This window comes from Triticum aestivum, chromosome 3D (genome assembly GCF_018294505.1).
Source record: "Triticum aestivum cultivar Chinese Spring chromosome 3D, IWGSC CS RefSeq v2.1, whole genome shotgun sequence".
NCBI classification, from domain to species: Eukaryota; Viridiplantae; Streptophyta; class Magnoliopsida; order Poales; family Poaceae; genus Triticum; species Triticum aestivum.
In genome coordinates, this window is record NC_057802.1 from 163111951 (window position 1) to 163123080 (window position 11130).

The window sequence follows — 11130 nt, forward strand, 5'->3', positions numbered from 1 at the left end:
GTCTAGTACAGCCGCATGCGAGGGGCTCCAGTTCCCAACCCTAGCCGCTGCCGCCATGGGTCACCTCCACATTAAATCCATTTCTTCAACAAGTACGGACAGAGTATTGATTTAAGATGCCCTATGGAGGTCTTTTCTTAAATAAAAAATATGCCCTATGGAGGTCTTTTCTAAAAATTAAATAACCTTCGCGTTCTCACGCCACTCACTCAGAGATATACTACATCACAGATGCTAACAAGGCGAGCACATAAGAAACAAAGCACTAGAGTCAAACGACGCGAGTATACTCGATTACTTATGTAAACCATGCATTCCAGACACACACACCATCACCACATACACCACCATAGCACAACCTCCAGGAGGAGACCTGGATATATTCCTGACTGACTGCACAGCAAAATAAAATTATGAAGGAATTCGAGCGCTAAGCATGAGCAGATTTTGGAGCACAATGTGCCATCCAAATTGCTAGGCTGCAAGGACTATTATCACTATGAGCAACACCACCCCGAAAATAACCATCAACAGGCATATCTGCAAAAGGGAAATCAGGGCGTCACAGTTAGAGAACAGATATGGAGAATGTTAAAACCAAGTGTGGATTACTGAATATACCAGAGAAGAGTTTGACTTCTGGGTTTTAGCAGCTTTTGAAAGCTGGCCTTTTGCTTGTGAAGTCGCAGCAACAGAATTGTCGATATGAGTGTCAATGTCATCTGCAGTACAAGGAGAAATAATACAATCAGATAATTGTGGGAAAGTAAACAGTATTGCCCTTTAACATATGGTATTGGGTATCATCTCATCTGTCAGCTGAAAAAAGGTATCACACACCGATCATTGCTCCTTGATCATGAACTAGCACAGCAAGATCTTTAAAGATCTCATTTACTTCAGTGATTTGGTGTTGAATCTCCTGTATTCCCTGGTCCCTTTCCTCAATGATGGCCTCGTTGAACACAATCTCATTATCCAAGAAGACTAACTCTTGTCTATGGTACAATAAAAAGGTTAAAGTTAGTGCCTTACTCGAGACATTAAATCATTAAGATTAAGAGTAACTTATAAACACACAAAGGTTCAAAGTTCTTGACAATAAAAAAACATTTCTTGTGCATAAAGTCACCGAGATATGTCTGTCAAGTTTACAACAAGAATACGAAGCCCAGACGGATATAAGATAATTAGATTGATGAAACACACCATATATGAATAATATTATCAACTCACCTTCTTGATTCTAGAAGCTGAGTGCGCTGCTCAGCCAACTTATCAGCACCGTTATTCATCTCGGTTGAGTTATAGCTGCAAAGAATTATTAATCCTATCAGACCTTTGGTGGCAACAATACAGAAAGAACTGAGTAACATTTTTAGTAAGAGAAAACAATCTCCAGAACTCGAGTAACATTTTTAGTAAGAGAAAAACAATCTCCAGAACTCGAGTAACATTTTTAGTAAGAGAAAACAATCTCAAACAGGAACATTCATACATGGCTGTCTCTATCTGGAGAAAAAATAAAAATTGAAAAGCTGAGAGTAGGCTATCACACTACATGCAGCAGCGCACATAGATTCTCAGGTGGGCAGTTACAGTACAGACATTAAGGAAGTAGGAGTAACTCAAACATAGTAAAAGAATTCATGTATACTATTTAAGAATGGTTATAAATTACTCAATAAGTATAGAAGCCCGAACATACAAAAATATGATGATGAGAAACTTTTTTGTAACCAGACAAAGACTGCTAGATGGTTTTTTATTATGTGAAGCTAAGAGAACTGATATGGAAAGACACATCACTACAAAGCAATCCCTATGCTACAGTATATCGGCATGTCAATGGAAAAGCATGGCAAATAAGATCAAGAATGCATGTTCATCCTATAAATGCGCCAGAACAAACTTTAGGTTCACCCCATGGATGTATAGTCCTCTACTGTTGCATAAATTTTAATACAATTTGTAGTCCTCTGCTGAGGCATACAAGCACTGAAGAAAGCTAAATGATCAAAAATATTGAAATGTAAGGAATGTCATGTCACAGTAGCGTAAACTCCTAAAGGAGCATCAATTGCAGTTGACTTTCCAAAATGTCTGATTGTAATGGGCATTATTATTTTTATTAGGCTGTCTTATTAGCAAAGGGAGACATATCTAACAAAAAATGGCACATAAACTGGAATTGAACAGACTATTTTAGCATATGAGGTTAGCATACTACCTAGAAGAGGGTATACAGTGTGTCAATAACTATAAGAAATCCCCCATTGTTTGAAAGCGAAAAAAGAAATAAGATAATGCATACAGCTAAAAGGTAGAGCATCTGAGTAGAATATTACCTCTGTGGTAGACCTGCTTGAGTAATAAAAGGAGCATATGCAGCTTCTCTCTCTACTGCTAATCGTTGAGCTTTCTGAAACTCTTTTAGGACTGCTTGAAAATCCTTTGCTAGCTTCGCATCAGCAATCTTTTTGGTAGGCTGTAGTTTAAAACATGGTCAGAATCACATTGTGTAGAAAATTAACCAGAAGCACATATGAAAGAGCAAATACATCCAAAATAATAAAGCCACAGAGGAATGAAGATGCAAAGATGGAAAACAAATATCAAGTGGAATACCATATATAAGAAATTTGGCTACCACATTTGATCTTTATATTCATGATTCCAGGAATTACTGGCATATTTTGTCATGGAGAGTATGGCACCATGCTAAAAACAATCATGACCACAAATGTCAAGAATGAAGGAAAACATTAGTAGTTATCTGCCAAAGGAGCCTAATTTATTAGCACGTCAGTACAAGACAACTCATATTTGAATACCAAATTGTATTTGAGGATTCCTGTCAAAATACATGAATTGGACAGGTTAATTACCATAACTAAACTCCAAAAGCACAATTGCTTTCTTATGTACTTGCAGAGTGCAAACAGCAAAATAAATTACAGTTCCAGGTTCTGTTTAAGGGACAACGTTACAACAGAACAGATAGTAAGAATCGGCTAGAAAATATTTATTCATTTATTTAAGTTTCTATTATTAATGAACAAAAAATAACATCCAAGCTGAAGTATATGACTAAGAAAAGATGTAAAATCTACACGGTATCACTCATTTCCATGCTCGGACAAAAGGAGGGAAAACAGTACATAAATGCTTCTAAGTTCTAACAATAAAGGAAATATCAAACAGAAATATGTAAGTAGATCAAAGGGATAGACGCATACGGTGGCTTCAAGACGATGATCCGCCTCACTAGCTTGCTTAAGCTTCTCCGATGTATCCTTCACCAGTTGTGTTATGTGTGCTCGTGTCTTGTGTCTGCAAGCAACAGAACTGGTAGTTAGATGGCCTATCGTAGCAATTTGAACAAGAAAGTAAATGCTACCAAAAGAAGGTTAATCAAACGTTTAATAAAGTTAAAAAATATTAAGGGCTATAACACAGCATGACCAAGTTATAAATGATATAAATCACATCAATTTCAGAAGAAAGGGCGCTAAAACATTTCATTTGGTGTCACTGATGATGGGTCAATTCATGTATAGCACATACGGCCTCACCCGGTGATTCACCGAATTAACCTATGCGCGAAGGTTCAGCCAAGGGATGGGCAATTTGACGCCCTGCGCAGTAGGCGAAAAAAAAGGGTTGCAATAAGCCCTAGGCAATCTCTTCTCTGGCATAAAAGATAGTGATTGTTCGCACGCATCCACCAAACAAACATAACCTAAATCGGGATCAGAAATCGAGCCGCGGGATTCTCCTCCAATCCCGCGCACGCTTCGGAAATCGTCACAGCGCCCAACCCGTGATTGCCAAATTCACTCCCTCAGCCGAACCAAAACGATCCTGGAAACGAGGGGAGGGGGGTAGGTAGGGTGAAACGGCGGCTCACATCCTGTCGCGGAGGTCGGGGGTGTCCTTGGGCGTGCCGAGCGTGTTGACGAGGCGCTGGAAGGTGGCGACCGCCGTGTTGATCTGGAAGACGCCCGACGCGACGGCCTGCGACGAGCCGGCGCCGGCCCCCGCCGCCCGGCCGTTCCTCCGCGGCGTCCCGCGGACGCCGTTCCCGGCCTCCAGGTCCTGGAAGCTCATCCCGCCCCCCGCGAATCGACCGATCGGCGGCCGGCTACGGGCGACTCGACGAAATTCCGGGGAGGATTTTGTGGAGGAAGAGGTCGTGGCCGGCCGAAAAGGGGGATTGGTGGGGGCGGGGCTGCTCCGGTGTCACGGTTCGGTTTCGTCTCGTGGAGTTTAATTGGAGATTCCGGGATACGTACTACACTCGTGGGGTAGAGGGAGCCAAGGGAGGTAATTATGCTGTGCTGGTGTTGGGGCCAGGCCAGGTCAGGAGGGAGCTGGTTTTGTCGGGGCGCGTACGCGGCGTGATTCGCACACGGTCGCACACGCCGGCTAGAGGAGCGGGTGGGTCTGCCGATAAACGGGTCGCGGTTAATTAAATATTCTTTTTTAGCAGACACACATTTTTTACACAGAACAGACGCAAGCGCTTGCCTATGAACGCATGGCAAAAAAAAATTCTCTCTTAACCCAGAACAGACGCAAGCGTTGTGGTTTTGAAACGTTTGCGTTCATAGCGAACAAGTTGTTTTGTACACATGGCAAAGAAAAGAAACTTTCTCTCTTAATCCTATGGCAAATTCATTATATTTTTTGTCTTCTAAACATGCAATTTTAGGGCCTTTTTGTAATGCTCCCATGGCAATTTTTATCACTTATTCGCATCAATTTTTTTATTAGGAGCATGGCCTTTTAATTATAGAGCGTGACAAATTTTAGTCTTAAGAGCATGGCATATTTATTTATTTATTATCATGGAAAAATCTTGCATGTGATTTTTATGTTTTCGGAAATGAAATATAAAGCATGGCAAATTATGTATTTTTTAACACTCGATTTCCATGAGCCTTATTTTTCTTAATAGCATGGCAAATTATGAACTGGTCATGGTAAAACTTCAGTGAAAACTTTTTCTTATAAATTAGGGAATGGCAATTGTAAATCTATGTTTTTCTCTGTCTTTTTTGTAGAAGTAAAAAATTGGTTTCCCCTAAAAAATGATTTTTCTATTGATGGCAATTTTTATATAAAAATCAGCTAATTGGGCCTTTGGCCAACCGAGAGGCGGTTGGGGTCGAGCTGGACCCCCACTGGAGCGAACGCTCGAGTGAGAGTGTTTCGTTTGCTGGTTCGATCCTCCCCCAAGTGAACAAATCATTCGCTAGGGGAAACGTACTCAGCTGGCGACCGCCAGATATTAGGGTCCTTTTCTTTTGAGTTGGGATCTCTCTTTTAACTATCTGCTGTTAGGAAGCGATGTCATTTGGATCGAATTGTTTTGTCTTGTATAGTATGATCTTAATTTATAAGAAAAACTTTAAACTAATAATAACATATGTAGGAACGTTGGAATGATTTTAGAATTAGCTTTGAGCCTTTGACCTCATCGAAACTATTTTGTATGTTGTACATGAGCATGTTTATCTCCCCGTTTCAACTATATTCAAGCAGTTTTTTCTCCTAATGTGATTCCACATGATCACCAGGAAAATCATACAGTTTCTTTGTTCCCGGGTTTTTATAACCATCCCTTTTCGAAAAAAAAGGTTTTTATAACCATATTTTCCAAAAAGCCCTTAAGGTCGTGTTTGGCATTGTGATGAATCACAATAATCTCGTCCCATAAATTGATTATACATGTTTTACCATTTAGTTAGTTGCTTCCACATAATTATAAATGAAAGAGAAAACACAAATCGTGTCTTATATACTGGGAAAGTAGAGCGGATATATCAATCAATTGTGATAAAAAAAACATGTTCCTAAGTTCGTGTTTCTAGAATGTAGTCATTATAATATGTCTAAACACGGTTCATAAAATTTCGCAAATAATATTCAGTACAACAGCTATAAGTGTAGGAGTGATTAAGGAGGATATTACGTTTGCTTCAACCACTGATGGATAATTATAAGAAATTTTAAAAATAGATATCCTGGATAAAAAATCTTAATCAACTCGTGTTTATATTGGCACATACATTTAAACATAGAAAACAAAATTCCCACTCTTACAAAATAACGTAAAGTAAAAAAGACAATTAATAATATTAAGAGTCCATATACCATACAAGGAGGTTTAATATTTGCCTCCAACTGTTGGATGCATACTTCTGTCAAAACTCGATCAAAGGGGCCGATTTGGATCAATGGTACACCAATCAAGTCGCATTTTCCTTGCAAAATAAAAAATTAAAGTTGTATTTTATATTGAAACAGATGTACAATAACTTGTACTCCCTCTGTCCTGTAATATAGTATCTTGTATAGAACGGACAGAGTAATGTTAACTAAGTAGTGAGCTAATATTAGAGTATAATCGTTTAGTAGCTTCATACTATAGTTTTTTTTTCATTTGTTTTATTAATCGCTTTGGAGCAAGCAGCTATTCTATCCTGCTACGGATGCATCCGACTCGCCGCTGTGCAATTGCAGCCGGAGATCCCTGACGAAATCACATGGAAACTTTCAGCTTCAGGAAACTACACTGCTGCCTCGGCCTACAACATGCAATTCATTGGCATGATCAGATCTCCTCAGAACATAATTGTCTGGAACACTTGGGCTCCTGGGAAAATCAAGATCTTCTGCTGGTTATTGTTCAAGCAAAGAATCTGGTGTAATGTCAGACTAGAGAGAAGAGGATGGCCAAACGGATACTTCTATCAACTACTTCCTCCGTTTCTAAATATAAGTCTTTTTAGACATTTCAAATGGTCTACAACATACGGATGTATGTAGACATATTTTAGAGTGTAGATTCACTTATTTTGCTCCGTATGTAGTCACTTGTTAGAGTTGTTAGTATTGATCTCTCCACCAATGGGCCCAAAGGCCCATTGGACCCTTGACTCGCTCCCTGATCGGGGTGGGTTGGGCTCCCCTGTCGCGCCGGCTATAAGAGGAAGGTGGTGGCCACTAGGGAAAGTGTGCAACAGAACCGTCGCCCACCTCTCTAACCTCACCGATCGAGGAAGGCCAGTCAGCGATGGGAAGCTCCACAACGCCCTGCCACTCCCCACCGACGCCATCAGCCACCTCGCAGTTGCTCTCTACACCGACCGTCGCTGCCCGTGCGCAGACCATCATCCGACGAACCAGCGATGGCCGGAAGGCTAAGGTAAACACCCGTACAAATAATATCCCACTGATCCACACCTAGGTGATGATGTATTTACAACAAGAATCTCTAAAAAGACTTATATTTGGGAACGGAGGGAGTATGTCTCAGAAACCTGGAAACGGCGGCGCACCACTTCTGGCAGTGCGACTTTGCTCGGGCGGTTTGGCAGAGGCTAGCGGAGTGGACTGGATGTGCCGCCGTCGACCCGGCCAGATGGCAGCTGCTATCAAACTCCACTCAAATTGTCACCAAGATGATCGAGGACACCACCCCAGTTTCCAGAAAAGGTGCCAACTCCCGCATCCTCCTGGCGCCGTGGGAAATTTGGAGGGAAAGAAACAGCTGCACTTTCAGGGACAAGGTGGCCTCCGTTTCTGAGGTCGCTGCATCCATTAAAAGAGCGATCGACCTGTGGCGCGCTGCTGGCGCTACGTGCCTTGAGACCCGTTCGGGGACATGTCGGGAGATATGTAATTTTCAGACCTCTAGTTTCTATTTTCTCTCTGATTTCTTTTCTCTTCATTCCTTGACCTACGGGTCACCCCCGCCATGTTTAAATTCTCCATTGCTCTCTGCTAAATCAATGAAAAGCCAGGAATCCCTGGATCTTTCAAAAAAAAAATCCTGCTACGGATTTGTAGTAGCTTGGTAGCAATCCACTGGTGGGACAGACCGCAGCGGCGACGTGGGGGCGAAGAAACTGGAGCTTGCCGTCGAGAAGTTCAGCTGTGAACACGGCACGGCGACCGAGTATAATAATACAGTCAGAGACCAGATTTGGCGTCGTGCCTTCTTTTACGGACCTTTTATTTCCACCATCGACTGGGTTTTCTCGGATGGTGTCGCTTGCCCAGCTGGTCTCCGTCGGATGGACCGGTGAATGGTGATGGTGCCATGGTGGGCAGCAAGCAAGTGGCCCCTCTCGAGTTCTCCAGAACCTTTATTAGCTCTGTCGGCGTGCCGAGCAACCTTTTGAGTGTTGACATGATGCTGTTTTTCCTGAGGCTTAATTCTCGTCGTTAACTACTCTGCAGCTTTTCGCAAGATCCTACTGGCAGGCGCTTTACCAGATCTGTGTCTGATGTGGCATGTGTAAGCACGAACAATACTGGAGTGCTCCACTATGTTGCCTGCTTCTTTTTTTGAGAGTATTAATAAATAATTGGTAGTTTGGTACTCCTAATCCAAGTAGGCACGGATCTAGATCAGCCCAAGCACACTCTCGTATAGAATCATGAATTGGCAGAGTCGACCGGGATGTCAGAGGATCCATACCAACCAACTTGCACTCTGATATTGATGTAAAAAAAACTTTTACACTCTGGTCCCGTCTTCCAACTTGTTTCCTTTCAAGTTACCTTATATCAATGGCTAGTGCTACAAATCAGTCGGCTGATGCGAGGGAATTTTAAACCGCCTCGTTGGCCGTTAGATTAGCTCCAATCGTACCGCCGGATCCCTTCCGCCAGTTGTTTTGAATGGTCAACGCGGACACGATCTCCTCCTCACATCGCATAACAGCCCCTACTCTCCTTCGATTTCGAAACACCCGGAGCTGCTGACGACGACCGACAAACATCGACACGACGGTGCCCCGTCGCAGGACACGATGCCGCCGGTGATGCTCTATTGAAACGCCGGCCACTCGATGAAGCTTCATCGCAACCTCGGCGGCCCCCGGCGAAGCCCATTGCAGCAATGCCCCCTCCCCCCCCAGCTTCATCACAACACCGGCGGACCCTTGCGAAGCTCCATCGCAACACCCCGATGCTTCCGTCGCAGCGTCGGCGTGTCCCGACACGGTGGTGCTCCATTTGCAGCGTCGACGTCGCTGTCGCAGCTCCCATCGCAGCGTCGGCGTCCCGACGCGACGGTGCTCCATTGTAGCGCCGGCCTCGACGTCAGTGTCGCAGCCCCCATCTCAGTGCCCCGACAAGGCGGTGCTCCATTGCAGCGCCGACGTCGACATCGCTGTCGCAGCTCCCATCGCAGCGCCGGCCTCTCGACGCGGCGGTGCTCCATCGCAGCGCTGACATCGTCATCGCAGCTTTGTGCTGCGTGGCAGCAACGGCAGACCGCATTGCAGCACCGCACGGGGAGTGTGCCGCAACGTTGTAGCACCGGCGGTGAAGTAGGTGTCCCCCTCCCAGCAAGGCAGTGTTGGGGATCGTAGCAGAAATTTAAAATTTTCTACGCATCACCAAGATCCATCTATGGAGTTTACTAGCAACGAGAAGGAAGGAGTGCATCTACATACCCTTGTAGATCGCGAGCGGAAGCGTTCAAGTGAACGGGGTTGATGGAGTCGTACTCGTCGTGATCCAAATCACCGATGACCGAGCGCCGAACGGACGGCACCTCCGCGTTCAACACACGTACGGAGCAGCAACATCTCCTCCTTCTTGATCCAGCAAGGGGAAAGGAGAGGTTGATGGAGATCCAGCAGCACGACGGCGTGGTGGTGGAAGTAGCGGGGATCCCGGCAGGGCTTCGCCAAGCGCAAGCGGGAGGGAGAGGTGTCACGGGAGGGAGAGGGAGGCGCCAGGGGCTAGGGTACTGCTGCCCTCCCTCCCCCCCACTATATATAGCCCCCCTGGGGGGGCGCCGGCCCTGGGGATCCCATCTCCAGGGGGGCGGCGGCCAAGGGGGGTGGCTTGCCCCCCAAGCCAAGTGGGGCGCCCCCCCACCCCCAGGGTTTCCAACCCTAGGCGCAGGGGAGGCCCAAGGGGGGCGCACCAGCCCACCAGTGGCTGGTTCCCCTCCCCACTTCAGCCCATGGGGCCCTCCGGGATAGGTGGCCCCACCCGGTGGACCCCCGGGACCCTTCCGGTGGTCCCGGTACAATACCGATAACCCCCGAAACTTTCCCGGTGGCCGAAATTGGACTTCCTATATATAATTCTTCACCTCCGGACCATTCCGGAACTCCTCGTGACGTCCGGGATCTCATCCGGGACTCCGAACAACTTTCGGGTTTCCGCATACTAATATCTCTACAACCCTAGCGTCACCAAACCTTAAGTGTGTAGACCCTGCGGGTTCGGGAGACATGCAGACATGACCGAGACGACTCTCCGGTCAATAACCAACAGCGGGATCTGGATACCCATGTTGGCTCCCACATGTTCCACGATGATCTCATCGGATGAACCACGATGTCGAGGATTCAATCAATCCCGTATACAATTCCCTTTGTCAATCGGTACATTACTTGCCCGAGATTCGATCGTCGGTATCCCAATACCTTGTTCAATCTCGTTACCGACAAGTCACTTTACTCGTACCGTAATGCATGATCCCGTGACCAAACACTTTGTCACATTGAGCTCATTATGATGATGCATTACCGAGTGGGCCCAGAGATACCTCTCCGTCATACGGAGTGACAAATCCCAGTCTCGATCCGTGTCAACCCAACAGACACTTTCAGAGATACCTGTAGTGCACCTTTATAGTCACCCAGTTACGTTGTGACGTTTGGTACATCCAAAGCACTCTTACGGTATCCGGGAGTTACACGATCTCATGGTCTAAGGAAAAGATACTTGACATTGGAAAAGCTCTAGCAAACGAACTACACGATCTTTGTGCTATGCTTAGGATTGGGTCTTGTCCATCATATCATTCTCCTAATGATGTGATCCCGTTATCAATGACATCCAATGTCCATAGTCAGGAAACCATGAGTATCTGTTGATCAACGAGCTAGTCAACTAGAGGCTTACTAGGGACACGTTGTGGTCTATGTATTCACACATGTATTACGATTTCCGGATAACACAATTATAGCATGAACAATAGACAATTATCATGAACAAGGAAATATAATAATAACCATTTTATTATTGCCTCTAGGGCATATTTCCAACAATCTCCCACTTGCACTAGAGTCAATAATCTAGTTACATTGTGAT

General features: G+C 44.9%; 1 protein-coding gene across 1 annotated transcript; it reads right to left on the reverse strand.

Annotated features, from left to right (window-relative positions):
- Positions 1-266: 266 nt before the first annotated feature.
- On the reverse strand, positions 267-4303 carry LOC123078049 (syntaxin-22). Its single transcript, XM_044500438.1, has 7 exons — positions 3911-4303; positions 3240-3333; positions 2349-2488; positions 1237-1311; positions 841-998; positions 622-722; positions 267-540 (listed from the first exon to the last, which is right to left on the reverse strand). The coding sequence occupies exons 1-7, from the start codon at positions 4108-4110 to the stop codon at positions 475-477; spliced, it is 834 nt and encodes a 277-aa protein (XP_044356373.1). The 5' UTR covers positions 4111-4303; the 3' UTR covers positions 267-474.
- Between the last annotated feature and the right edge of the window lie 6827 nt (positions 4304-11130).